The sequence below is a fragment of the Armigeres subalbatus genome, chromosome 2 (assembly GCF_024139115.2).
Source record: "Armigeres subalbatus isolate Guangzhou_Male chromosome 2, GZ_Asu_2, whole genome shotgun sequence".
Taxonomy (NCBI): Eukaryota; Metazoa; Arthropoda; class Insecta; order Diptera; family Culicidae; genus Armigeres; species Armigeres subalbatus.
The window spans coordinates 333,655,273-333,683,159 of NC_085140.1; the positions used below are offsets into that span (position 1 = coordinate 333,655,273).

Below are 27,887 nucleotides of genomic sequence, written 5' to 3' on the forward strand. Positions count from 1 at the left end.
TCGGTTCCCTTTGTTCTGCTGTCCGAAACATGTGTGGTATCAAACTGTCATGCGCGGTCAGCCTGTCAAGCCTCAAGCCTGTCAGTTCCGTTCAACTGCATACACACTTTGTTTTGATTTTGATTGTCAGTCCCATCGCTGAATGTCCTCATGGAAAGCCTAATTTGCAAATCGCAATATTTTTTAAAGTTTGGAAATTGATAGCTGGATAAAAGAATTTATATCAAATTTTGGGAAGTTGCCTTTAACCGTGTAGCGTCAAAAATTTAAGCGTTTTCATCCCATATCAGACCCCGAGAACGCCGAAAACGCTCAGCTGATTGCCGCTTCCTTGTGCTTCACACTTTGCTTCATATATGCGGGAGAGGAAGAAGCGAATTCGAGAAGAGACGATTGTTTGTTGACATTCCTTCAGTGGTATTCGTTTCGTTCGTTTGCATCGCAAAGTACGGTACTTCTCGGTCTTTTTGCACTGGGAAACCTCCCACATCCGAAAAAAAGTGCCCACTTCGGTCGTCACGAGCGAGTATCATCGTTTGAGGCAGTCGTCATCGAACGTTTTTGGGCAAATTCTGATCGATATTCCATATGCAGCTTAAGTGATTTTGGAGTTTTGTTTTCTGCGCTGTGCGAACCAATCGAAACGCAATGCGAAACATGAAATTGGAGCAATTCGAATGAACATGGTTGACGGATAATAAATCGATGTGCAATCTTCAACCGAACGTAGTCAAAAAATCAACAAAGAGGTGGCGTAACGCTAGAGGTATGTTACTGAATAATGCAGTTTTGTATCACATTTTGTTTGTTAAATCGATTAGGGCTGATAAGAGTGTTGTTTAAAATTCATTCCTTTCGTTACGATTATTGTATAAAGAAAACTGATTCTAGGTGATGTAGGTCCAATAATAAAAATCAAAAAAATACTTCAATGTAGGGTTAGTAGGGGATTACTAAATTGTTGCTCTATTTTCATGTTTCCATTGAACAAATTTGCTTAAATAAACTTACACCTCAATGTGCCCAATAGGGTACAAACCCCTTTGCAGGTTTTAAAATTAAATATTAAGCATTATTGATGGTTTTTCTTAAAATTTGAGCTGCCAGCCCTGTGATATTATCATGCTTTCAATGGTCTTACTACTTCTTCAAAACAGCTGGTCATTTTAAAATAATTGTATCTACATATTTGTGGTGGGATGTGTACAGTATTATCGCGGAGATGAACCAGTCTCCGGCTGAAATAATAATAATAATAAGTATTATCGTGGATAGTTTGTTTTAAATTGTTGAGACTTTGCTCGAAATAAGTTTTAAGGAAAAGGCAAATAAAGAGTGATTTTTAATTCATTTTTCTGTCTCACATTGGTTTCTCAATTAGTGCTTCGATGCGTGTGAATTGCGCGTGTGTGTGCTAGTGCTGGAATCATAATTTTCATCCTCACTCTAACCGACGGTGGGGTTCTGTTTTCATAAAAGCAACAGTGATCTCACATATCAAAACGGTCGGGCTGTTTCAGCGTCTGCACGGGCTATAGCTTCACACTTGAGTGATGAATCATTAGTTCGCTCATTGGTTTACCGTTTAGGTTCGTCACTTGATTATCGTCATTTTCGTATTGTTTTTAACTTCTGAGTGTTGTCTTTGATGATTAGCAAGTAGTTGTCCTATTTAGAGCGCATATAGTACATAAGAAAATCTGTATTTAGTATTTTTAAGCCATCAGCTGTCTGATCACGAAGCGTCTAATGAGGTAATAACATCACTCAATCTTCTTACAGACCCTAATTCGATCGCATCCACGTCATCGTCAGGCGGAAAACGAGGCGCCGCCGCTGTTGTGTGAAGAATGATAGCGGCCAACAATGCTCGCAGCACCAATAATGATCCGGTGGGATCGTCGGAATCCTCCCCAATTACGGGAGCTCCCAATGGGGGATCCTCCCGGTTGATGAGACAGTTTGGTAGTTTGTTCCAGCCGGCAGCGCAGCGCAGTGATCCCGCCGGATACGTAGAGTTTGGTAGCATTTCCGAGGCGGATGCCCAATCCGGACGAACATTGGGAACTTTTGCCGGTGTGTTTTGTCCTGTGGCGTTGTCGATGTTTAGTGCGTTGGTGTTTATTCGAGTTGGTAAGTGTCTGTAGAGGAATTGAATCATTGCTGTCTTTGGGGGGATTGAATAATTTTGCTGTTGCTTTTCTTCCATAGGATTCATCGTTGGAAATGCCGGTCTGTATGTTACGCTATTGCAGTTCGTGATAGCTTATGTAATTTTGTTGTTTACCGTATCATCCGTCTGTGCTATATCTACGAATGGGGCCGTGGAAGGCGGTGGAGTTTATTGTGAGTATAACATAATTCCGTTTTATCGTATATATTACACCCATTTTATTATATTATGTTTACCAAAAATATACATTAAATCGTACTTTGTCTCACTTTATTTATTTATTTTTTCATTTCTTTGCAGTTATGATCAGTCGCACATTGGGCCCAGAATTTGGTGGTTCAATTGGAACGTTATTCTTCCTGGCCAATATAGTTGGATGTGGATTGGCGATTACCGGATGTGCTGAAGGTTTAATCGAAGTTTTTGGCCGAACCGATGGCGGTGATGTTGGCTCAATGCCGGATGGTCATTGGTGGCGTTTCCTGTACTGCAGCTCAATCAACACAGTTATGTTGATAGTTGTGCTGATTGGCGCCCAAATGTTCGCCAAAACGTCGATGATGATTCTGGGCGTAGTTGTCGTTTGCCTGCTGTCAACATATGTGAGCTTTTTATCGAAGGGGCCGATGGAAGTGGCCATTCCGCTGCAGAACAGTTTGGTACAGAATACGACCCATAGGGCGAATGGAAGTTACACCGGACTGAACTTGACAACATTGGCGGATAATCTCTACAGCCACTATGGACAGGATTATACGTCCGACGGGAAAGGAGTTAACTTTGCAGTTGTTTTCGGTGTGCTGTTTTCTGGTGTGACTGGGATTATGGCTGGTGCTAATATGTCCGGCGAACTCAAAAATCCATCTCGCAGCATTCCTAGTGGGACACTTTCTGCTGTGCTTTTCACGTTCCTCTGTTACATCGCCCTATCCGTTTTAATGGCCGCCACTACATCTACATTCCTATTGCAAAACAACTTTATATTTTTGACACCGATCAATCTTTGGCCAACATTTGTTTCGATAGGGATTCTTACGGCAACATTCTCAACTGGTTTGAGTAATTTAATTGGGTCCAGTAGAGTACTTGAAGCACTAGCCAAAGATAAAGTGTTTGGGTCTCTGTTGAATTTCGTCGTTAGAGGAACATTCAAAAACAATCCGATCGCAGCCGTCATTGCCAGTTGGGTATTGGTGGAGGCAATCCTCTTAATCGGATCGTTGAATACAATTGCACAAATCAATTCCGTTCTCTTCATGCTTTCCTACTTAGCCACAAACTTAGCTTGCCTAGGGATTGAAATAACTGGAGCGCCCAACTTCCGACCCACATACAAATATTTTACTTGGCACACGGCCTTTATCGGCATGTTAGGAACCGGGGTCATGATGTTTGTAATCAACCCCATCTACGCATCGTGCAGCGTTACACTTTGTTTGCTGCTCGTGTTTGCATTGCATTTCTTCTCCCCGGCATCCCAAGGTGCACAGTGGGGATCAATTTCGCAAGCTCTCATGTTTCATCAGGTGCGGAAATATCTGCTGATGTTGGATTCCCGCAAAGATCACGTTAAATTCTGGCGTCCGCAAATGCTTCTTCTTGTATCCAGCCCACGATCCTGTTGCCCACTGATTCACTTCGTCAACGACATGAAGAAAGGAGGATTATACGTGATTGGTCACGTCAAAGTGGGAGAATTCTCGGAAAGTGACTCCTCCAATGATCCAACCATCGATGAATATACTCAGTGGTTATCGCTTATCGATCACATGAAGGTTAAAGCATTTGTGGAATTAACTCTGTCGAAAAGAGTTCGCGAGGGCATCCAACATCTTATTCGGATTTCCGGCATGGGTGCCATGAAACCGAACACCATCATCCTTGGATTCTACGATGAGGAACAGTCGAAGGACTTCTTCGAACAGTAAGTAGCTTCGTATTAAAATCAATTCCTTGAATAACCGAACTCTCCCTATTTCAGCGAAAACTCCCCTTACAAAACGGACGAATTCGACGACAATGGAGTCAAACTGTTCCCGTTCCGTCGCAGTGGAGAACAGAAGTCCCTGCTACCGACCGATTACGTCCAAATAATCGACGATGTGCTGCGGATGAAGAAGAATATCTGCTTATGCCGACACTTCCACCGGTTGGACAAGCAGATGATCGCCCGCAGTAACCACATCCGCTACATTGACGTTTGGCCGGTGAACATGTTCGAGCCGAAAAACGAGGACCCCTTCGACGTTGTGTCGCAGTTTATGATGCAGCTGGCTTGTATCATCAACATGCTGCCGGTGTGGAAGCGACTGGAATTGCGTGTCTTTCTGTGCGAGTCGGAAACCCAACCGGAACCCAGGTAACAATTTGTTGTGATCATTCTGTGCCACATTGTACCGCCGATACATTTATTTTCTTGTTCTGCTGTGTCTTCTAATTTTCCATTGCCATCGAAAACGTTCTGTCAAATCATCATTGTTCGCTATTGTGTATTCATTAAATATCCATTTTTCCTGCTTATTCTGAATGTATGTGAATGCGTCGCACGATCTGCTGCACCGTGATCTATTTACACAATCATTCTGAATGGGATCGTCCACGAATGTGCCAAAACACAATCACTAATAGTAGTTTCCAAATGAACAGTGCACCGTTTGAGCGTTCGGCCGAACATCGGTTGAGCTTACTGCTTAAGTCACTGAGGATCTCCGCTTCAATACATCAGGTCAGTACGCTGTAGAATCGACCTGACATCAGTAACAAAAACAGAAATTGGGTCAAAATAGCTTAACATGCCTAATTTATACAATTTAATCCGTAGATTCCGGAATGGGGTAAGGAAATGGATATACCTCGGCATCGTAGCATTCTGAAGCAGTTCACCAGTAAGAGCGACAGTAACCAAGTTATGACCGAGGAGAACATTAACCGTTCGAAACTTTATATGCAAAGGTAAGTCAACAGTTGTTACACTCATAATCTCGCAAGTCGTTTAGGGAAAAACTCGTCATCTCAAAACTCATGGACGAATCAAATCAACCGTGGTTTGTAACACGATGATGAGCTCATGAGCTCAAAAAAATATGATTTGAAACATGGCAGGGTTTTTTGCATGTTTTTATTTTTTTCTCAGACTAAGACTGGAGTGGCCTGTGCAGAAATCTAGACCAACATTTGAAAAGGGCGGAACAGCCAAAATGTAAACATTGCAGTTTTTCGTTTGAATGCATAGAATATGGTGCAAACTAGCCCATAGTAATGAAAAAAATAAAATTTTCTATCAGTAAAAGTTATTTTGAGATACTTGAAAAATGGCGGATTTCCATCCTGGTTATATTCACCAAACATGGTTCTTACGCTATTCTTTCAAAAGCATAGGAACTTAGCGAAATTTGTGTGAATAAGGTAGGGTTTACTCTATCCTTCATATTGAGTCAATATTTATTGCATTTTCACTTATATTTGCTGTAATAATGAATATTTTAATGAGAAATACGAAACAAGGATTTTCTACCTTTTGCTGGAGCTGTTGCTGTTACGGCGCGTACATCAGCCTGTTGAAAGGTTTATAGTGGAAATACGCCTTTCGAAAATAATCAGATGTAGGCTCCCGCGAGAGCTCTGTGCCTTTAAATTTTTGTTCAATGTGTACACTGGAATAGCATAGAAGTGATTAGATACCACGTTTGTTTCTATTAAACCCTAATAATGCATAAAAATCATAATTAAATAGATTTTATTAATTTCTTTTTTGGTTCCTTACTGGAAACCTAACAAAAGCGCATTTTCGTTATGAAACCTAAAAAATGTATATTAATAGCAGTTTTGCGCATATGTAACATGAAACTATTTGGAAGCAAATCTACTTCAGTCAGGTCATGTAAAATGAAACATTAGCATCAATACTAATGCCTTTCAGTGAGTGGATCAGTACCTATACCGAGTTGAGGCAAGCTTTAAGACAAATTATTTGAGAGACGTTCTTTAAGAATCAGTCACCCCCAGAAGTGATTCACCATATGCTGTTTATATTAGTTTAATTTGAATTAGTAAAATCGATTGTAAAACGATATAAAAACTTAAAGGTGCAGCCCAATGGGGTTGTACGCAAAGGTGATGCAGAACCATGTATGTAATGAGTATTATTTGTTTGTGTGTCTTTAGTACAATGATATTTTACTCTTCTCAAAGTCTCAGCATTAACCCTCGGTATCGTTGCGTTTGAATTTTCTACAGCAACCACTTCCAACAACCGTAATTAATGCTGAAGGTTTACGGCTGCAGACTGATGATTAGAACTAAACTTATTGTTGCATTAATTTGACTTCAAGGCGATGCACTTATAGGTTTGGTTGATTCACCGAAACCCATTGCGAAACTGTTAGAAAATTATCAATAGTAAATAATTATCAATATATTTTATTCGAACACTGCACACTGTTCAAGAGCACTGACCTAAATTAGTATCCTAGGAAAACAAATTCAAGCGACGGCATGCTACACATTTTTCGGCTAGTAATGGAACACGTGGCCATCTAACACCAAGGCACGCTCTTAACTCATGTTCTGCATCTCTGCAGTCAACCTCAGCCATGTACCTGGATTACCAAACGTTCCCTTGCCAATTTCGAAGGAGCGTATGAAAAAGTGGTTCCGATTGGTTAAGGTACGGAATTCATGTTTCAATAGTCTGAAACGTGGGCATTGAGTTGATCAATGTGAATCTCGAGCCTGCACAGTCAGCGGTTGTGGAAAAACGCACCATACCCATTTTGAGGAGTTATCTTCGATGCAACCAGTGAGTGAGTAACGAATCAAACACTGTTGCTTCGGATTCTCCGCGGATATGATCAAAATGTTTCGGTTGATTCCTGTAGATGACAAGGACACATGCTATCTTAGGATGCTTTACAGGGAAGACCCACAAGCGAATTGAAGACAGTGGCATACGGAACGTTGTGTGCCCCATTTTGTCCAACCGCTTGTTTGTAACAGCTTGGTATAGAGGAAGACCGAGTAGCGAAGAATGATTTTTATATGGACGACGCAATAACGGGAGCAAATACCATCGAGGAGGTGTTGGAATGCCAGTCGCAGCTCATTAAACTACTGAAGCGAGGAGGTATTGAACTACACAAATGGTGTGAGAATGCACCTGAGCTTCTACAAGGGTTTCCGGAGCCAGACAGGGAACAACAGGTAAAAATTGAAGATAGGTTATTCAACGACGTGATTAAAACCGTAGCACTCCTGTGTGAATCGTCAACCGACGTGTTCCTTTTTAAAATTCAAAACCCTAGTGAGCCTCCTGTCAACTACACGAAGCGAATAGTTTTGTCGGAAATGGCTAAAATGTTTGATCCCCTTGGTCTATTGGAGCCAGTGACTATTTTAGCAAAGCTATTCACTCAACAGTTGTAGTCGTTGAAGTTGCCTTGGAACGATGCTGTTCCGAATGAGCTTGAGGATGAATGGCGGCGAGATTAAGGTACGTTGTGTTGTGGCAGAGGATGCCGAAACTTTCGAAGTACACAGGTTTTTGGATGCGAGCAAGAAAGCCTACGGAGCTTGTGTATAACTAAGAAGTTTGAGAAGTGATGGTACGTCTGTCATACATCTGCATAGCAGCAAAACTTGAGTTTCGCCATTACCCACGAAACCAGGGAGCAAGAAGTAAAAAAGGCTTGCTCCCTGGTTTCGAGAGCTAAGCTTTGCATTGATCTACTGTTGTAACGAATGTGTTGAAGGCTATGGATTCATTCATTTCATTTATTTAGTTAACATCTAAACAGATAACACTGAATCAACAATTTGACGCCACAATGCACGGTTCGAGGCCGCATCTCTCCATCCTCGGATACGCCCCACGCTCGCTAAGTCGTTTTGCACCTGGTCTGCCCATCTCGCTCGCTGCGCTCCACGCCGTCTCGTACCTGCCGGATCGGAAGCGAACACCATCTTTGCAGGGTTGCTGTCCGGCATTCTTGCAACATGTCCTGCCCATCGTACCCTTCCGGCTTTAGCTACCTTCTGGATACTGGGTTCGCCGTAGAGTTGGGCGAGCTCATGGTTCATTCTTCGCCGCCACACACCGCCAAAGATGGTCCTAAGCACCCGTCTCTCGAATACTCCGAGTGCTTGCAAGTCCTCCTCGAGCATTGTCCATGTTTCATGTCCGTAGAGGACAACCGTAATCGTTCCCCATAGTTAAATAAAATTGCACTTTGTCACTGCTTTTGAACGCGGGGCACTTTTTAAAAACTTATACCTTGTCACGGTCAGCCATGAGGCATCTCGGACTTCGGATATTAACGATTAACAAAGCGACTACGCGATGTAGAGTTGAGAAATGGAATGACTTTATTTTCATTTGGAACTTAAGAAGTAAGTTTGGACATATCAGAAAATAGGAAGAAGGCTGATGGTTTAAAACAATAATGAAAGAACGACGCGCTAGCATTGTTTGGTAAACTGTTTGGGTCTTGCATATGCGTGTTATTTATTGCGCGCATATGGAAGCACTTTGAGAAGGTTATGGAAATAAGGAAAAGGTTTCGTTACTGACTGCATGTTTGATAAGTAAGGGATTTGGTTGTAGGTTTCTGTGTCACGCTGAGTAAGTGTTTAATTTATGACGGTAAAATGGATTGTATCATTATGCGGGTCAAGAAATATTGAAACTAAGTTTTTGGGAGAACTTTACTACGACATCTAAGATTATTAAAAAAACCGCGTTAAATTCAAAACCACGTAAAAACGACTTTTTCAAAAATCGACCAAAAATCATTTTTTTACGCTTCACGTGTTTCCCGACCAATTAAAAAAATCGCGTGAAAAAAAAAACTTTGGAAAATCCGCGTAAAAAGCGACCTATGCGAGTCATCGCTGGAACGTTGCTGGACCGTCACGTCAACTAGCGAGCGTTTTCGTGTTTGGTGCTGCAGTAACGCACTTACTGGAAAGAGGGTCGTCAGCGACCAGCGACGTTTCAGTCGAGCGACGTTGTTGAGACAAGTTCGTATGTTCTTGATTTTAGTTGGATCGACTATACTAAATGGATGGTATGTCAATTCTGTGTGTGGAATGAGTAATAATTAAGATTAATTATTAATGAATGGACTCGACGCTAATCAGAAAGATGGCACTGGATAATCACTGCTAATGACTAACTATTCTCGCAGGGTCAACCAAATCATTCGGGACAAATCGAATGCCACGGCCGTAACGTTCATGTACCTGCCGGTGCCTCCCAAGCTGTCGACCATCGACTACAAGGAAAAATGTCACCACTATCTGGATCTCCTCACCGAGCTGACGTACGACCTACCACCGACGATACTGGTCCACGGTATCAACTCTGTGATGTCCACCACGCTGTAAAGAAAGTAACAGCCTGGCACTAATAATATGTAAAAGGGGTGCTCGATGCGAGTGTTGAAGCAACTGCTAGTAACAGCTAAGTACATATAGTTTTCTTTTCCGTTCTGTTTTAGATTGCACCTCCGATATAGTTTGGTTTAGATCAAGTTCATTTTGTTGGGCACTCACGCACAGCACAAATATCTAAACATAAAGCATATTTGTTTGTGATTCATATACGTGATTGTTCTTAATCGTGTTGTTTCTCCAGTGCAAATGATTAGACGAGACGCGATCGATGCACACATCACGCCTAACGAGCTGTGTAATTATCTTCTTCCACTTTTAGAAACGAGATTCCCCATGAATTGGGAGTCATATTGTAGGATTAATATACTCTCTCCCCATTAGCTAATTAGAGGCGTAAGACTCATCACGTATTAGTGCATTTTTAGTATTTATTACATTTATGGTTTAAAACTAATAAGTGTCTGATTGGTATTAATTCTGATGTGCGCAAGAGTGGCGATAATCAAAAATGCATGTAATAGACATAATATCAGTAAACCGCAGTGTTTGGCACATATTAATAGATACATATTTATGTATATCATGAACTAGTTGTGATGACTCGAAGGACTACTTTATGTGGAACCTAACAACTAAACGTACTGGATTAGAAAATGAAACACTCCGAACGCAAGCGTATATATAATATATTTGAGATGGTATACTGAAGAAATGAATATAATAAAACTATATTACAAATAGATGGATAATATATTTTAACAGAAATCGAACTCAGTTACTTATTCCATATCACCTTAACCCCATTCCGCAAAACTGTTAGGGTCTATTAGTGTTGGATTAATTTCCTGCAACGATGGGGGCAGATGGGCCCGCCCGCGTTGCTCTTCCGAATAAGTCCAGAACTGGGCATTGCAATCGGACGATTTCGCGGCTAACTTCTGTGTTCGTTTTTCCAGAAAATCCTTAGTGATTTCTTCAGCGGCTTCGATGTTGCTCATCACATCCGCTAAGCGTTTAGCTCGTTGCATGGCAAGTCGTCGCTCTGCAGATATATAGATCAGATTTGTATTTATGTATTTAGGACAGTGCTGTTTTTGCATTACCTTTTTGCTGAAGTCGCATCAACTGATCTGGACTGTAGTGGCTGTAGCGACAGCTTGCGCCAAAAGTACACTCATCTGATGTGAGTAATGTTCGACAGGGCTTCTTTCTAGCGTTTTCCTCTAATACTTTGGTAACATCTGTGGGAATGATAAAAATGGGAAGTTATTGGAGCTTATAAGGTTTATTAACGACGCATCTATAATGCAGCTACGGAAGATCTGTATATATAAAAAAAATGGTCTGTGTTCGTATCCGCATAACTCGAAAAAGGCTAGATGGATTGTAATCATTCCCTCAGTAGATATGTTCGGTATAGTTTCCGACGGGCTTATATAATACATTTCCTTATGCAAACATTACACAGCAAAAATTTTTGTTGAATATTACATCGAAATCGCTGCAACCCGTCGATTCCATCGATTGTTGAATATTACACTGCGCGATGTACTCAAGAGCTTGCTGTGTAATAAACAGAATCGATGTGATTTTTCCCGATGTAAAAATTATTCGATGTAATCGAGGTGACGTAAAATGAAGGAACGTAAAATAGTGCGACGTACGTAGCATTTGTTTCATGGAGTTTTTTCGTGGTTTCCTTAGTTCAATAATTTCTAATCAAGTTTTTCAGGGATTTGCAAATTTAATACTTTTATTAAAATCTATTTATAAATGTCCAATACATCGGTATCTTGACGCAGATCTGCAAAGAGCATTTTCCCTAAATCCCGTTGCCGTCCGTAGGTTGCGCATGCCACGGTGAAAACAGGTTGTTTATTCACAAACTGCTTTTTTATGAATTATTCGGAATCCAGGTTCCAGTATCGATCTGCAGATCAATGGTAGCCCATACACTGGATTACCTTCGCCGGAGTGATATTGAACAAAATAGTACGGTAGGCTTCCGCATCCGTAGCCGCTTCAAAACCGCTGAAAATAATGAGTAAAACATGTTTAGCAGTTCTATGCACATGACCGACAAAGGAATTGGTATAGAAAAATCTGGATCCAGTAGGAGCCATGTTCCGAGATGATTAGATGTACTTCTTTAGGCGCTAGGCGAATTTTTGGTATTTCGATGTCAAACCTCCTAGCGTAAACTACGTTTGAAATTGTTAGATTCCGAATGGAACCAACATGGGAATGAAAAAAAAACTTCATGAAATCCGGAAGAAAATCTATAGATATATCAGTAATCTGGTACGGTTCATTATTGCATTAGGTTAGTTCCGAAGCGATTTTTTTAGTTTCTGAAGGAAATCCATTGAACACGAAGGAAATCTTACAGGCATTCCGGAACAAATTCTCTTGGATTTCGGAATGGAATCCTTTCTAAACCTAATGAATCCTTGTACTGAAGGTATTTTTTGAATTTTGAAACTTTTAAGGATTTTGAAGGGAATCTTCATAAGAATCCGAAGGATTAAAGGCAATTTTCTTTCTAGGATTCCTGAGGAAATCCTTCTGGGGTTCCTTTGATAATGTTTTCAAGATTTCTGAGGAAATCCTTGTGGGATTCCTGAGGGAATCCAGAGAGAATACTTCTAACATTCCAACGTGATTCCTTCTGAGATTCCTGAAAAATTCTTCTGGGATGCCTTAGATTTCTTTTTAGATTTCTTCCTGAGGAAATCCTTCTGGGATCATGAAAACATCCTTCTATGATTCCTGAGGAAATCTTTCTGGGAATGCTGAAAGTATACTTCTACGCGATTCCTTCTGAGATTCATGAGAGAATCCTTAGAGAATCCTTCAGGAATTTGTGAGGGGATCCTTCTGGGATTCCTGAAAGAATTCTTCTGAGATTCCTTTGATAATCTTTTCGAGATTTCTGAGAAAACTCTTCTGAGATTCCTGGGAAAATCTTTCTGGAATTCGTGAGGGAATCCTTCCGATATTTCTGACAGTATCCTTTTGGGGTTCCTTGGATCATCTTTCTTAGAATTCGTGAGGATCCTTCTGGAATTCGTGAGGATCCTTCTAGGATTCAAAAAAACTTTTGGGATCCCTTAGATAATCTTTTCAAGATTCCTGAGGAAATCCTTCTATGATTCCTGAGAAAATCGTTAGTATCCTTATGGGATTCCTGAAAGAAATCCTTTAGGGGTTCCTTAGGTAATCTTTTCGAGATTCCTGAGAAAATCCATCTGGGATTCCTGAGAGTATACTTCTAGGATTCCTACGCGATTCCTTTACAAGATTCCTGAGGAAATCCTTCTGAGATTCCTGAGAAAATCGATCTGGGATTCCTGAGGAAATTCTTCTGGGAATCTTGAGAGAATTCTTTTGGAATTCATTAGGGAATCCTTTTGGGATTTCTGATAGAATCGTTCTGGAATTCGTTAGAGGATCCTTCTGGGATTCATGAAAGAATCCTTTTGGAGTTCCTTAGATAATCTTTCCGAGATTCCTGAGGAAATCCTTCTGAGATTCCTGAAGGAATCCTGAGAGTATACTTTTATGATGCTTACGCGATTCCTTTTGAGATTCATGAGAGAATCCTTCTGGAATTCGTGAGGAGATCCTTTTAGAATTCATGAAAAAATCCTTTTGGGATTCCTTAGAAAATCTTTTCTTTCTGAGCAAATTCTTCTGGGATTCCTGAGAAAACCGTTCTGGGCTTCCTGAGAAAATCCTTCTGGGAATCTTGAGATAATTCTTCTGGTATTCGCGAGGGAATCCTTCTGGGATTCCTGAATGAATCCTCTTGGGGTTCCTTAGATAATCTTTCCGAGATTCCTGAGGAAATCCTTCTGAGATTCCTGAGGGAATCCACAGGGTATACTTCTAATATTCCTACGCGATTCCTGAGAAATTCCTTTGAAAATTCTTGAGAATCCTTCTAGGGTTCATGAAAAACCCATTTGGGATTCCTTAGTCAATCTTTTCAAGATGCAAATCCTTATGGAATTCCTGAGAAAATCGTTCTGGGATTCCTGCGGAAATTCTTCTGGGAATCTTGAGAGAAATTTTCTGGAATTCGTGAGGGGATTCAAGAAAAAATCCTTTTGGGGTTCCTTAGATAATCTTTTCAAGGTTCCTGAGCAAATCCTTGGGGGATTCCTGAGAAAATCATTCTAGTATTTCTGAGGAAATCCTTCTGGGAATCTTGAGAGAAATCTTCTGGAATTCGTGGGGGATATTTCTGGGATTCATGAGGAAATCCTTTTGGGTTTCCTAAGATAATCTTTTTAAGATTCCTGAGAAAATACTTCTGGGAATCCTGAAAGTATACTTCTGGTATTCCTGAGGAAATCTTTCTGGGATTCCTTAGATAATCGAGATTCCTGAAGAAATCCTTCTTGGAATCCTGAGAGAATTATTCTGGAATTCGTGAGGGGATCCTTCTGGGATTCTTGAAAGAATCCTTCTGGGATTCCTTTGATAATCTTTTCGTGAGGAAATCGTTCTGGGATTCCTGAGAAAATCCTTCTGGAAATCGTGAGGGAATCCTTCTGAAATTCATGAAAAAATCGTTTCGTTTCCCGAGATTTCTGAAAAAATCCTTCTGGGAATCCTGAGAGAATCCATCTGGAATTCGTGAGTGGATCTTTCTGGGATTCATGAAAGAATCCATTTGGAGTTCCTTAGATAATCTTTCCGAAATTCCTGAGGAAATCCTTCTGGGATTCGTGAGAAAATCGTTCTGGGATTCCTGAGGAAATCCTTCTGGGAATCTTGAGAGAAATCTTCTGGAATTCGTGAGGGGATCCTTCTGGGATTTATGAATAAAACCTTTTGGGGTTCCTTAGATGACCTTTTCGAGATTCCTGAGAAAATCCTTCTGGCATTCCTGAGGAAATCCTTATGGGATTCCTTAGATAATCTTTTCGAGATTCCTGAAGAAAATCCTTCTAGGAATCCTGAGAGAATTCTTCTGGAATTCGTGAGGGGATCCTTCTGGGATTCTTGAAAGAATCCTTCTGGGATTCCTTTGATAATCTTTTCGTGAGGAAATCGTTCTGAGATTCCTGAGGGGATCCTTCTGGGATTCTTGAAAGAATCCTTCTGGGTTTTCTAAGATAATCTTTTCGAGATTCCTGAGAAAATACTTCTGGGATTACTGAAACAATCTTTCTGGGAATCCTGAAAGTATACTTCTGGTATTCCTGAGGAAATCCTTCTGGGAATCCTAAGAGAAACCTTCTGGAATTCGTGAGGATCCTTCTGGGATTTCTGAAAGAATCCTTCTGGGATTCCTTTGATAATATTTTCGTAAGGAAATCGTTCTGGGATTCCTGAGAAAATCCTTCTGAATTCATGAGGGAATCCTGCTAGGATTCATGAAAATCTTTTGGGATTACTTAGAAAATCATTTCAAGATTCCTGAGCAAATCCTTCTGGAATTTCTGAGAAAATCGTTCTGGGATTCTTGAGAGAAATCTTCCGGAATTCGTGAGGAGATCCTTCTGGGATTCATGAAAGAATCCTTTTGGGATTCTTCAAATAATCTTTTCGAGATTCCTGAGAAAATCCTTCTAGGATTCTTGAGGGAGTGCAGAGAGCTCGGCAGAGAGTATACTTCTAAGATTCCTTCGCGATTACTTCTGTGATTCCTGAGAGAATCCATCTGGAATTCGTGAGGGATCCTTCTCGGATTCCTTCTGAGATATTTTTTCAAGATACCTGAGGACATACTTCTGTGATTCCTAAGAAAATCCTTCTGGGATTCCTGAGAAAATCCTTCTGGGATCATGAAAACATCCTTCTATGATTCCTGAGGAAATCTTTCTGGGAATGCTGAAAGTATACCTTTAAGATTGCTACGCGATTCCTTCTGAGATTCATGAGAGAATCCTTAGAGAATCCTTCAGGAATTTGTGAGGGTATCCTTCTGGGATTCCTGAAAGAATTCTTCTGAGATTCCTTTGATAATCTTTTCGAGAAATCTGAGAAAACTCTTCTGGGATTCCTGGGAAAATCTTTCTGGAATTCGTGAGGGAATCCTTCCGATATTTCTGACAGTATCCTTTTGGGGTTCCTTGGATCATCTTTCTTAGAATTCGTGAGGGGATCCTTCTGGAATTCGTGAGGGGATCCTTCTAGGATTCATAAAAAAAACTTTTGGGATTCCTTAGATAATCTTTTCAAGATTCCTGAGGAAATCCTTCTATGATTCCTGAGAAAATCGTTAGTATCCTTATAGGATTCCTGAAAGAAATCCTTTAGGGGTTCCTTAGGTAATCTTTTCGAGATTCCTGAGAAAATCCATCTGGGATTCCTGAGAGTATACTTCTAGGATTCCTACGCGATTCCTTTACAAGATTCCTGAGGAAATCCTTCTGAGATTCCTGAGAAAATCGATCTGGGATTCCTGAGGAAATTCTTCTGGGAATCTTGAGAGAATTCTTTTGGAATTCGTTAGGGAATCCTTTTGGGATTTCTGATAGAATCGTTCTGGAATTCGTTAGGGGATCCTTCTGGGATTCATGAAAGAATCCTTTTGGAGTTCTTTAGATAATACTTCCGAGATTCCTGAGGAAATCCTTCTGAGATTCCTGAAGGAATCCTGAGAGTATACTTTTATGATGCTTACGCGATTCCTTTTGAGATTCATGAGAGAATCCTTCTGGAATTCGTGAAGAGATCCTTCTAGAATTCATGGAAAAATCCTTTTGGGATTCCTTAGAAAATCTTTTCTTTCTGAGCAAATTCTTCTGGGATTCCTGAGAAACCCGTTCTGGGATTCCTGAGAAAATCCTTCTGAGAATCTTGAGATAATTCTTCTGGTATTCGCGAGGGAATCCTTCTGGGATTCCTGAATGAATCCTTTTGGGGTTCCTTAGATAATCTTTCCGAGATTCCTGAGGAAATCCTTCTGAGATTCCTGAGGGAATCCACAGGGTATACTTCTAATATTTCTACGCGATTCCTGAGAAATTCCTTTAAAAATTCTTGAGAATCCTTCTAGGGTTCATGAAAAAACCCATTTGGGATTCCTTAGTTAATCTTTTCAAGATTCCTGAGCAAATCCTTATGGAATTCCTGCGGAAATTCTTCTGGGAATCTTGAGAGAAATTTTCTGGAATTCGTGAGGGGATTCTTCTGGGATTCATGAAAGAATCCTTTTGGGGTTCCTTAGATAATCTTTTCAAGGTTCCTGAGCAAATCCTTGGGGGATTCCTGAGAAAATCATTCTAGTATTTCTGAGGAAATCCTTCTGGGAATCTTGAGAGAAATCTTCTGGAATTCGTGGGGGATATTTCTGGGATTCATGAGGAAATCCTTTTGGGTTTCCTAAGATAATCTTTTTAAGATTCCTGAGAAAATACTTCTGGGAATCCTGAAAGATACTTCTGGTATTCCTGAGGAAATCTTTCTGGGATTCCTTAGATAATCGAGATTCCTGAAGAAATCCTTCTTGGAATCCTGAGAGAATCCTTCTGGAATTCGTGAGGGGATCCTTCTGGGATTCTTGAAAGAATCCTTCTGGGATTCCTTTGATAATCTTTTCGTGAGGAAATCGTTCTGGGATTCCTGAGAAAATCCTTCTGGAAATCGTGAGGGAATCCTTCTGAAATTCATGAAAAATCGTTTCGTTTCCCGAGATTTCTGAAAAATCCTTCTGGGAATCCTGAGAGAATCCATCTGGAATTCGTGAGTGGATCTTTCTGGGATTCATGAAAGAATCCATTTGGAGTTCCTTAGATAATCTTTCCGAAATTCCTGAGGAAATCCTTCTGGGATTCGTGAGAAAATCGTTCTGGGATTCCTGAGGAAATCCTTCTGGGAATCTTGAGAGAAATCTTTTGGAATTCGTGAGGGATCCTTCTGGGATTTATGAATAAAACCTTTTGGGGTTCCTTAGATGACCTTTTCGAGATTCCTGAGAAAATCCTCCTGGCATTCCTGAGGAAATCCTTATGGGATTCCTTAGATAATCTTTTCGAGATTCCTGAAGAAAATCCTTCTAGGAATCCTGAGAGAATTCTTCTGGAATTCGTGAGGATCCTTCTGGGATTCTTGAAAGAATCCTTCTGGGATTCCTTTGATAATCTTTTCGTGAGGAAATCGTTCTGAGATTCCTGAAGGGATCCTTCTGGGATTCTTGAAAGAATCCTTCTGGGTTTTCTAAGATAATCTTTTCGAGATTCCTGAGAAAATACTTCTGGGATTACTGAAACAATCTTTTTGGGAATCCTGAAAGTATACTTCTGGTATTCCTGAGGAAATCCTTCTGGGAATCCTAAGAGAAACCTTCTGGAATTCGTGAGGGGATCCTTCTGGGATTTCTGAAAGAATCCTTCTGGGATTCCTTTGATAATATTTTCGTAAGGAAATCGTTCTGGGATTCCTGAGAAAATCCTTCTGGAATTCATGAGGGAATCCTGCTAGGATTCATGAAAAAATCTTTTTGGGATTACTTAGAAAATCATTTCAAGATTCCTGAGCAAATCCTTCTGGGATTTCTGAGAAAATCGTTCTGGGATTCTTGAGAGAAATCTTCCGGAATTCGTGAGGAGATCCTTCTGGGATTCATGAAAGAATCCTTTTGGGATTCTTCAGATAATCTTTTCGAGATTCCTGAGAAAATCCTTCTAGGATTCTTGAAGGAGTGCAGAGAGTATACTTCTAAGATTCCTTCGCGATTACTTCTGTGATTCCTGAGAGAATCCTCCTGGAATTCGTGAGGGATCCTTCTCGAACTCCTTCTGAGATATTTTTTTCAAGATACCTGAGGACATACTTCTGTGATTCCTAAGAAAATCCTTCTGGGATTCCTGAGAGAATCCTTCTGGGAGTCCTGAGAGTATACTTTTAGGATTCCTACGAGATTCCTTTTGGTATTTTTTTGGGATTCCTGAGATATTGATTTTTTGGGATTCCTGAGAGAATCTTTCTGGAACTTCTGAGTAAATACTTATAGGATTCCGAAACGATTCCATCTTAGGTTCCTTAGATTTTTTTTTAGATTCCTGAGGGAATCCCCCTGGGATTCCTGAGATAATCCTTCTGGATACCCGAAGAAATGCTGCTGGTAATACGAAAGCAATCTTTTTGAGATTCCTGAGATAATTTTTCTTGGACTCCTGAGCAAAAACATCAGGAATTTTGAAGGAAATCCTTCTGGGATTCCTCTGGATTTTTTTTGGGATTTCTGAAGGTTTTTCTTCGGAAAAAATAGGTTTTCCTTTGTGGTTTTTTTTTTTCGGGAATCCCAAAAGTTTCCCGTCGGAATCCCGAAAGGGTTCCCGTCCGAATCCTGAAAGGGTTCCCGTCGGAATCCCGGAAGAATTCCAACAGAATCTCGAAACGATTCCCGTCGGAATATTGGAAGGATTCCGAAAGGATTCCCGTCAGAATCTCGAAAGGATTCCCGTCAGAATCTCGCAAGGTTTCCCGTCAAATTCCGAAAAGGTCGGAATCCCAAAAGGATTCCCGTCGGAATCCCGAAAGGATTCCCGTCGGAATCCCGAAAGGATTCCCGTCGGAATCCCCAAAGGATTCCCGTCGGAATCGCGAAAGGATTCCCGTCGGAATCGCGAAAGGATTCCCGTCGGAATCCCGAAAGGATTCCCGTCGGAATCCCGAAAGGATTCCTGTCGGAATCCCGAAAGGATTCCCGTCGGAATCCCGAAAGGATTCCCGTCGGAATCCCGAAAGGATTCCCGTCGGAATCCCGAAAGGATTCCCGTCGGAATCCCGAAAGGATTCCCGTCGGAATCCCGAAAGGAATCCCGAAAGGATTCCCGTCGGAATCCCGAAAGGATTCCCGTCGGAATCCCGAAAGGATTCCCGTCGGAATCCCGAAAGGATTCCCGTCGGAATCCCGAAAGGATTCCCGTCGGAATCCCGAAAGGATTCCCGTCGGAATCCCGAAAGGATTCCCGTCGGAATCCCGAAAGGACTCCCGTCGGAATCCCGAAAGGATTCCCGTCGGAATCCCGAAAGGATTCCCGTCGGAATCCCGAAAGGATTCCCGTCGGAATCCCGAAAGGATTCCCGTCGGAATCCCGAAAGGATTCCCGTCGGAATCCCGAAAGGATTCCCGTCGGAATCCCGAAAGGATTCCCGTCGGAATCCCGAAAGGATTCCCGTCGGAATCCCGAAAGGATTCCCTTCGGAATCCCGAAAGGATTCCCGTCGGAATCCCGAAAGGATTACCGTCGGAATCCCGAAAGGATTCCCGTCGGAATCCCGAAAGGATTCCCGTCGGAATCCCGAAAGGATTCCCGTCGGAATCCCGAAAGGATTCCCGTCGGAATCCCGAAAGGATTCCCGTCGGAATCCCGAAAGGATTCCCGTCGGAATCCCAAAAGGATTCCCGTCGGAATCCCAAAAGGATTCCCGTCGGAATCCCAAAAGGATTCCCGTCGGAATCCCAAAAGGATTCCCGTCAGAATTCCGTAAGGATTCCCGTCAGAATTCCGTAAGAATTCTCATCGAAATCCCAAAAGGATTTTAGTCGGAATGCCAAAAGGATTCCCGTCAGAATCCCGAAAGAATTCTTTCGAGAATCCCAAAGGTATTTCTCCGGGAACCCCAAATAGAATTCTTTTAAGATGTGATGATGAACTTTTAAGATGTGGTGATGAACTTATTTATAAAATAAAATAAAAAATCACAAAAATAAAGACCAAAAAAAATCCTTCTAGAATCACAAAAGTATTTCTACAGGAATCCAGAAAGCATTCCTTTAGGAATCCAAAAAGGTTTGTTTTTTAATCCCAGATCCCTTTCGCAAAAAAAAAATTCAAATAGATTCTTTTCGAAATCGTAAATATATTCCTTTTGGAATCCTTAAATGATTCATTTCAGAAGCCCAAAATGATTACAAAATGATTAAATGGGAATCTTAAAACGATGCCTTTCAGAATCCAAAAAGAATTCTTTTAGAGATCTCAAAGCTTCTTTTCGGAATATCATACCGATTCATTTCAGAATCCCAGAGTTCTTAACGGAATTCCAAAAGATTCCTTTCAGGTCTCTCCTTATACTCTCGGAATCCTTAAAGTTAAAAGTGAATACAAAGTGAATTCACTAACCGGCTAGTGTCAAAAAATACAAATTGCAATAAGTCAGTTCACATTGCTAGCTTATAACCTAATTATTATAATTTAAAATATTTCTTACTTTACACACCTTTGCCATTCAGTTTCACAAGCAAAGTGATCAAAGGATAACCACCAGTTCAGAGTGCGGTACCGGTAGCAGGAATAGCTTGTCCTTCTTGCATCACCCAAAAAGAACCTGATCGATTTCGTTCACCGATGAGAAACTATTCAAGTAACGCCAGCACACAGTGGCTGAATATTGAAGCATCCGGAAGATAATGTTTCAACAACCTGATCCCGTGCTGAAATTAAAGAAATTTATGTATTTATTTATTCTTTTACCTATATTATAAATTCATTAAACAGCAATTACTTTTAAAGCGATAGATCGAGCTGAAAACAAAATTATGATGTCTAAATCTAAAAAAGCAGACTGTGAAACCTAGAAGACTCCCCAAACCTAAGGGGTCGTACACATATTACGTAAGCAATTTTTCTGGGTTTTCTGGGTTTTCGGCGTGCACGGAGCTTGAAAGAACTCTAAGTGAGCATCGGCTCCAAAAGTCGCCCAAAACAGCCGCACAAAAATCGTTATCTAACCTGACATGAGTTCCCAGTCTTTTCAATCATAATCAAGAAAAATAATTTAAAAAACATTCCGAAATATAAGGCAACGTGCGAATTATCCATCACATCATTCTTTATTATTGAATAATATCTTCCGAGGTGTCTGCTTACGTAATAAAACCAAGTTCCGGTTCTGGAGAAAAAAGATATGAATAAATTTTATGAAAAGACCCGTATATAAGCATATTTATTTTATAAATATATGTACACTCGATCCAGTGCATGGAGACCAAGATCCGGCGGAAAAATTTTCCGAGATTTGAGCTACCTTAAATCCTTGTATAATAAATCTAGTTGAAAACCAGAATGGGCGTCTAGCGAAATTGGATTTTTTTCAGAATCCGAATCCGAATCCGAATGAAACTAACTTCGGAAGTGGTGCGCTGTATAGCGCTTTGCAAAACGAAAGCAGCGCACCACTTCCGAAGTTAAGTTTAGCGTATAAATACGGATTAAAAGGAAAAACCAACTTTGCTAGTCACTCATTCCGGTTTTCAACTGGGTTGAGTAAATAAGGATTTTAGGTAGTCTCATACCTCTGTAAAATTTTTCACCGGATGTTGGTCCCCGAGCATTTTGAATGGGGCGGGGATTTCGATTTTCCTTGCCCAAATCCCGAAAACATCGCCTATGTAGCAAAAAACATGAGAAAAATTCCGCGGAAAATATTCCCGAGGCGTGAGGCTACCTTTATAAACAAGAACTATCAAAAACTATAAGAATAATCCCATTTTTTAGTATACTTAAACTTTCTCTAAAACTGTACTTACCAGATCCACATTCAACTGATTTGGTTAATGACGATTTTGTACGGATAATCATTAATAATCGCACCATTTCTGCAAAACTAGTGCTAATGAATGCCATTGCTTGGGTTTCATCAATCAAACTGAACCCCAGAAAAACGAAATTCATCTGACAGGCTATCAACGGGTTGTAGCTGCTTGGTCTAATCCGGACAGGTGCAGGTTGAAGAATTGCCTCATTTTCTCCTGGGTGGAACGACACACAACCGAATACAATCGAGCCAATTGGTCTCAGGATAGTCACGCCACCGATACGGCCGTCGGAAATGTATCCCCACTACAACACTCCGGCCAGTGTGACGGTTGGCGGCCGTTTCCATAGCCAAATGATAGATGCTCTGTCACGGAGTGATGCTTTCGGAACCCGGCGGCGCGGATACATACATCCGTGAACATGACGAGTTTCTAGCGGCGAGAGCTCGCTTTGCGATTTTGATCTACGGAAGAAACTTGATGTATTGCTGAAAACAGTGTCAAATACAAAATTCTCAATTACTTACCAATTTTCAGAAAAAAAACCGCAAAAGCTTTATACGAAAATGAAGCACTACAATAAACAAACTAATTTTTCAGTGTTTCGTTAGATATTTTAATTAAAGACACTATTTAAATAGTGTTTTTTATTTCGATGATTAAATCGTAACAATTTTTACTTTGAGACAAAACAAATATGGTGGCCCGTCCTCATCGATGACACGGCAAACGAAAAGTGAGAAGTGTTGCTAGATTGAAAATTATAGCAACATCAAATACAATATTACACTAAATTTGTGTAATATCACACAAACTATTTAGAACCAACTGGTTGCATCAGATTCTGTGTAATATTTACCCTTTCAACATTCGAACATTACACAGCTGCAACGTAATACAACTTGGTGAATCTCATTCCTGTGTAATTTGTAGCTGATGTAATATTACATAAAAATGTATGTTAATGTGCATTCAAATTTTGACATTACATCGATTTTTTAGCACATAGCTTCGATTACGTCGATGGATATTACATTAATTTTTGCTGTGTACGAGTAAAGTTGAGGAAATTGTGAAACACTGAAATTACGATTCGTATAGATACCTCGTTTGGGCAGTTCACACCGCGCATTTTTGCCTACTATGCAGGACAACGTCTGCTGGGTCAACTATATTGCCGCTAACCGCAAGTCAGACTTATCTGTATATGGACGCCATATCCAGATAAGTCTGACTTGCGGTTAGCGGCAGTATAGTCTAGTACTAGACTGAGGAAACTTGAACTTTATTTTTCTCGGTTTAGTGTTGTTGGCTTTTCGGCCCTAATCATATGTTGCTTGAGAATTGTTTTCAAGACAGGAACAACGTCTTCGACCAGAGGTCGTACAGATTGAACACTTAGGCAGCTGGCAGACGAATCTAAACAATAAATTAACAAAAACAATAGGACACAATGTTGACAATTTGACATGGTATTAAACTCAAATGTATGTTTGTTATACATTAAACAGTTCAGAAACATTCAAAAATTGGTGGCAATATAGTTCCCACTGCCCGTAAAGCGGGTGGCAACATACTTGCCACTGCCCAGCAAGTAGAAAAATAGGCAACAACAACAATAAATAAAAGATTTTTTAAAATTAGGTTTTACGTAAAGACAATCAAATCAAGGCACGTTACATTTTTTGGTAAAGAGTCCTCGTCGCAAAACGCATTATAAGTGAAAAAAAATTGTTTTTGCGCTTTTGTTCCCAAAAGGGGACCCTTTGGGAAAAAACACAATTTCGTAAAAAATCCAAAAACCAAATATTCAGAAAGGCAAAGCTTTTTTCACGCTAATCACGTAATAATCTAACACAGGAGATTCAAAATAGTTAATACCAACAGGAAAAAATATCTTTGTCGTTTTTTTTAACGAATTAGGATAGTGGTGCAAGCAATATTTGGTAGTTGTTGATGTAAAGAGACATCAATCTCATTTTTGTAAGCAAATTAATTGGTTTATCTATTGGCTAATATATTAAAGCTGTCCCATATATACAGTAGACCTTCGATAACTGCAATGCTTTTTAACTGCAATTCGATTGCAACAGTTTAGCAGATCGGACTGCTAAACTTCAAACTGATGTCAAACTCAATGACAGCTGCACATTTATTGCATCTGTCGTCGATTGACAACCGTTTGACGTCTAGAATGCGTTGCAGTTATCAAACGGCATTCGTTAACTGAAAAGTAAACATTTCGCAGTTATCGAACGGCTAGTAACTGTAATCAATAAAAAAAATCTTTTGTGGATCTACTAATACCTCCACTATTGATACCGTTACCCTAATAGAACTTCTCTATCCAACGCTCTTTACGTATACCTTTGCAAGACTCGTAATGGGCCGATTTATTCCGGAGATGTGGAATACCTTCATTATGTTTACGGACAATATCGGAGTCCCGTTGAATGTGGGTTTTACAATAATCACAATAGTATTTTTTACCCATTGTTGTACATAAATATCTAATTCTACCTAAATGTAATTCTCAGTTCAAAACTTTTTAAAGGAAATTTCTAAAATTGAAAACAATATCTTTTATGTTTTGCTAATTATTTAAACGCTTTTAAACCCTCTGAGCACTGTTTCGCCAACAGCTGTTTGAAGTTTGAAGCGTTTAGAGAATCATAACCGCAGGATAACGGATGTTGATGACTGTTTCAATGATTATAAATATACGGATGATGATCATTATATGTCATTCAAATGTCAATTCGGTCAATTTGGCATCAACATTTCAAAAGAGCGAAACTGCTTTTGTAAACAAGAGCTTCTCACGTCGCTGGTGGGCTAATTTGAGCCAACCCACGCAATTCAACACCACTGATGATGGAAGCAGCGATTCCTCTTCTTTCATTCAATGGCGCTGGATTGCATGGGTGGGCACAAATAAGCCCGCCAGCAACGTGAGAAGCTCTTGTTTACAAAAGCAGTTTTGCCCTTTTGAAATGTTGGTGTCGAATTAAGTAGTGCGGTACTGTGCGGTATATAAACATTGAACACGCGAAAGGTCGGACCTGACCGCGGCAAACATCGGAATAAACCAAGAATAAACAGTTTCGAATAAAAGTTTCATACCTAAAAAGCACAGAAATATGACCGCTCTAGTTGACGCACCGGTTCTGCCGGGCTTCCGCGTGGAGGAAGCCATCGAGATGGCCAAAGCAAACAAAAAGGTCATTCTAGGGCCGGGTCTCCGCCAGGACAGGGACGATCTCGTGCTGGTGTGCAAAAGTGGTGTCCTGAGGAAGAAGACCCCCAACACATTTTGGGTTGATTGCTATCAAAAACGGTACGTCCCGAATCGCGGTGAGATTGTGGTAGGAGTCGTCAGCCAGAAAGCGGGAGACATTTTTCGAATAGACATTGGCGGTAGTGAGCCGGCGTCCCTGTCCTACCTAGCGTTCGAGGGTGCCACCAAAAAGAACCGGCCCGATGTTAACGTGGGCGATGCAATTTGTGCCCGATTGCTCATAGCTAACAGGGATCTGGAACCGGAATTGATTTGTGTGGATTCGTATGGAAAGAAGGGCAAGCTGGGCGTTCTACATGATGGTTTTGTGTTCAACTGTAGCATAAATTTGGTGAGGAAAATATTGAACCCAAAATGTACCTTCCTGGATCTGCTGGCGAAGGAGATGGCATTCGAGTTAGCCGCTGGAATGAACGGCAGGATATGGATAAAGGGAAAAACGGTGAAGGAAACCATCGCCGTTGGGAACGCCATTTTAGCTGTCGAGTTCAAATCCAACGAGGAACTGAAGGAGCTCTGTGACGACATTGGCAGCTATGTTGCCGGATTTTCGTAGACTATTTGTTATAAATATATTATAATTAAAAATAACAAAATTTTGTTTGATTTAAAAACGTTTCTATTGAATGTGTTAAAATACACATGAATACAAGATAAATGTAATCCTAAATTAATGCTTGGAATATCTGTCGACAGTTCATCCGGTTATATCGAACCAGTCACACCGTGTGATTCAGTTTTGGATCCACGAGCGGTTCTTCATCTTCACCGCTTCCGTTCTGCATGGATTTCAATCGCTCCAAAAATGTATCCATTGTCATCCGTTCGAGCTTGGGAGCGCCTCCTAGTAGCCGCCGGACTCGATTTTTGCGCGCTTTTGTGGTTGTTTTGGTTACGTTGAACCCATCGGAACAGTTCAAACTGCGACGGAGTTTGCGCTCGCCAAAGAATTTCGATTTGGCAACTGCTGGAGATCCTTCCTCGAATATTGTTTCCAGGTTAGTTGGTTTGAGATTCGCTGATTTGTTACCTCTGTCCATGTAATAGCTGCGGATTTCGTTTTCCGATGCGTTGATATTTATTTGAAACTTCACTGGCTTAGCTATTGTTCGCCGCTTTATTTTGTGCAGTTTGCTGTCGATTGATTTGGCTCGTGGTGATCGTCTTCGATGAACGCGATTTGTTGGTGTTGAACTACACCCTGGCAACTCGTCGTCTTCATCATCCGAATCATCGTTCTCTGTTTCAGATCGCTGTATTATCTGGTCCTCTTCGAGATTTAAATTATGCTCTAGTGCGGACATTATGAATGGTAGATCGTTTTCGATGTCGTAACTGAAAAAAAAGAGGTCGACACATCCAACATAAGTTTTTCTACACTTAATCTGATTAACCCCAAGTGGCAAACTATTTTATTAATAACATTTATAGTGCAGCTTAAGCTGGCTATGGATAAATGCCTACTGGGCAAGAACTCAGAGTACAAACATATGGAACGGTTCGCCACTTCATCTCATAGCTCCTATTTCCATCCCATCAAAAACAAAGCAATGGAACGGAATTTGGTTTGTTTATTATTTTTGTGATTTTTTTCAGCAATGAGCACGCATGTTGACAAAAGGAAGTGACGAATTTGGTACCGTATTTCTTTGTTTAGCAATCAGATGGATATATACAGTGTGATGGAGATCGGAACATTTCCCTTAATATTATTTTGGCTTAAAATTTCACACACAGTATCTCAAACAAATGTTTTTTTTTAATTGAAATTGTTCAAAGGTATCCCATATGAAATCGTTACATTTTAATACTACTAACAGGATATCGTACTCTATAAAATTACAATTATGTACTTGTAGTTATTATAGCAGGCCAATTGTTAGTACATCTACCCTAGAACAAACATTTAAAAAAATAATATTCCAGTATCCTCACCTGAAAGCAGTCGTAGCCTGTTGGTTGTTTTCGATGCTGGCAAGAAACTGAAGAGGGTTTTTGTCCATTGATACTACAACGGAAATATGAAATGTGATTAAATTAAATCCAGAAACACTAACAGCATTTCTTTATAGATAAATCGGTTCTCTCTGCTTTTTGAGCAAAACCGTGAAAACGTATTTTTTTTAACTTTTGTTGCTTTGATGCAAAAACAATCACGAAAATCTAACAAAATGAACAGAACCGCCTTGTAAACGTCACTTTACGGCCTTTGGTGATGAATTTTTCTCGTTGATATTTAATGACCGAAACAATCAGCATGAATGATGATCATCATCAGGAAATGATAAACAAACGCTTACACTCATAAAAATATACACGTTCGATTAATGTTTTTCGGAATTGGGTTGTTTAGGCCCGCATAATTAAAACAATATGCCGTATTATTGATACCATTTACATGAAATAAGCCATATTGTTATTATTCACCTCATAGTCGCTTTAAAATACGATTATATAATCTTCGTAAACCAAAATTATACACAATTTTTAATTTACGATACCATATGTAATGATTCCTATGTTTG

General features: G+C 40.3%; 4 protein-coding genes and 1 long non-coding RNA gene across 9 annotated transcripts; 2 read left to right on the forward strand and 3 right to left on the reverse strand.

Moving 5' to 3' along the window:
• Positions 1-403: 403 nt before the first annotated feature.
• Positions 404-10,327, forward strand: LOC134212794 (solute carrier family 12 member 9). Of its 4 annotated transcripts, none has more exons than XM_062690959.1 (8): positions 404-766; positions 1,783-2,133; positions 2,212-2,346; positions 2,474-4,097; positions 4,155-4,532; positions 4,802-4,898; positions 4,995-5,125; positions 9,355-10,327. In XM_062690959.1, the coding sequence occupies exons 2-8, from the start codon at positions 1,851-1,853 to the stop codon at positions 9,551-9,553; spliced, it is 2,847 nt and encodes a 948-aa protein (XP_062546943.1). In that variant the 5' UTR covers positions 404-766; positions 1,783-1,850; the 3' UTR covers positions 9,554-10,327. The 4 variants fall into 4 exon arrangements, with proteins under 4 accessions (XP_062546943.1, XP_062546945.1, XP_062546946.1 ...); XM_062690961.1 differs by having other exon boundaries at positions 4,805-4,898; XM_062690962.1 differs by having other exon boundaries at positions 4,820-4,898.
• On the reverse strand, positions 10,233-24,724 carry LOC134212795 (zinc finger matrin-type protein 5). Of its 2 annotated transcripts, none has more exons than XM_062690965.1 (3): positions 24,480-24,724; positions 10,666-10,803; positions 10,233-10,604 (listed from the first exon to the last, which is right to left on the reverse strand). In XM_062690965.1, exons 1-3 carry the CDS (start codon positions 24,556-24,558, stop codon positions 10,357-10,359), a joined length of 465 nt encoding a protein of 154 aa, XP_062546949.1. In that variant the 5' UTR covers positions 24,559-24,724; the 3' UTR covers positions 10,233-10,356. The 2 variants fall into 2 exon arrangements, with proteins under 2 accessions (XP_062546949.1, XP_062546948.1); XM_062690964.1 differs by having other exon boundaries at positions 24,432-24,723.
• LOC134216950 (uncharacterized) lies at positions 21,310-22,751 on the reverse strand. The gene is made up of 3 exons (XR_009980883.1): positions 22,592-22,751; positions 22,056-22,528; positions 21,310-21,418 (listed from the first exon to the last, which is right to left on the reverse strand). It is a non-coding gene; the product is annotated as an uncharacterized LOC134216950 (long non-coding RNA).
• Positions 24,725-25,076: 352 nt separating the features above from the next.
• LOC134216951 (exosome complex component RRP40) lies at positions 25,077-25,958 on the forward strand. The gene has a single exon (XM_062695711.1). The coding sequence runs from the start codon at positions 25,205-25,207 to the stop codon at positions 25,916-25,918; it is 714 nt and encodes a 237-aa protein (XP_062551695.1). The 5' UTR covers positions 25,077-25,204; the 3' UTR covers positions 25,919-25,958.
• Positions 25,959-27,565, reverse strand: LOC134216953 (protein tantalus). The gene is made up of 2 exons (XM_062695712.1): positions 27,298-27,565; positions 25,959-26,697 (listed from the first exon to the last, which is right to left on the reverse strand). The coding sequence occupies exons 1-2, from the start codon at positions 27,363-27,365 to the stop codon at positions 26,082-26,084; spliced, it is 684 nt and encodes a 227-aa protein (XP_062551696.1). The 5' UTR covers positions 27,366-27,565; the 3' UTR covers positions 25,959-26,081.
• Positions 27,566-27,887: the final 322 nt, after the last annotated feature.

Excerpts from the sequence above, each read along its gene's own strand:
- LOC134216951 (XM_062695711.1), top strand. The coding sequence starts at position 25,205 with ATGACCGCTCTAGTTGACGCACCGGTTCTGCCGGGCTTCCGCGTGGAG.
- LOC134216953 (XM_062695712.1), bottom strand. The coding sequence starts at position 27,365 with ATGGACAAAAACCCTCTTCAGTTTCTTGCCAGCATCGAAAACAACCAA. Across the intron at positions 26,698-27,297 it reads CAGGCTACGACTGCTTTCAG|TTACGACATCGAAAACGATC; the intron begins GTGAGGATACTG and ends CTTTTTTTTCAG.
- LOC134212794 (XM_062690959.1), top strand. The coding sequence starts at position 1,851 with ATGATAGCGGCCAACAATGCTCGCAGCACCAATAATGATCCGGTGGGA. Across the intron at positions 2,134-2,211 it reads GTTGGTGTTTATTCGAGTTG|GATTCATCGTTGGAAATGCC; the intron begins GTAAGTGTCTGT and ends TTTCTTCCATAG. Across the intron at positions 5,126-9,354 it reads TCGAAACTTTATATGCAAAG|GGTCAACCAAATCATTCGGG; the intron begins GTAAGTCAACAG and ends CTATTCTCGCAG.
- LOC134212795 (XM_062690964.1), bottom strand. The coding sequence starts at position 24,558 with ATGGGTAAAAAATACTATTGTGATTATTGTAAAACCCACATTCAACGG. Across the intron at positions 10,804-24,431 it reads CCATTACGAGTCTTGCAAAG|ATGTTACCAAAGTATTAGAG; the intron begins GTATACGTAAAG and ends TCATTCCCACAG. Across the intron at positions 10,605-10,665 it reads GATGCGACTTCAGCAAAAAG|AGCGACGACTTGCCATGCAA; the intron begins GTAATGCAAAAA and ends ATATATCTGCAG.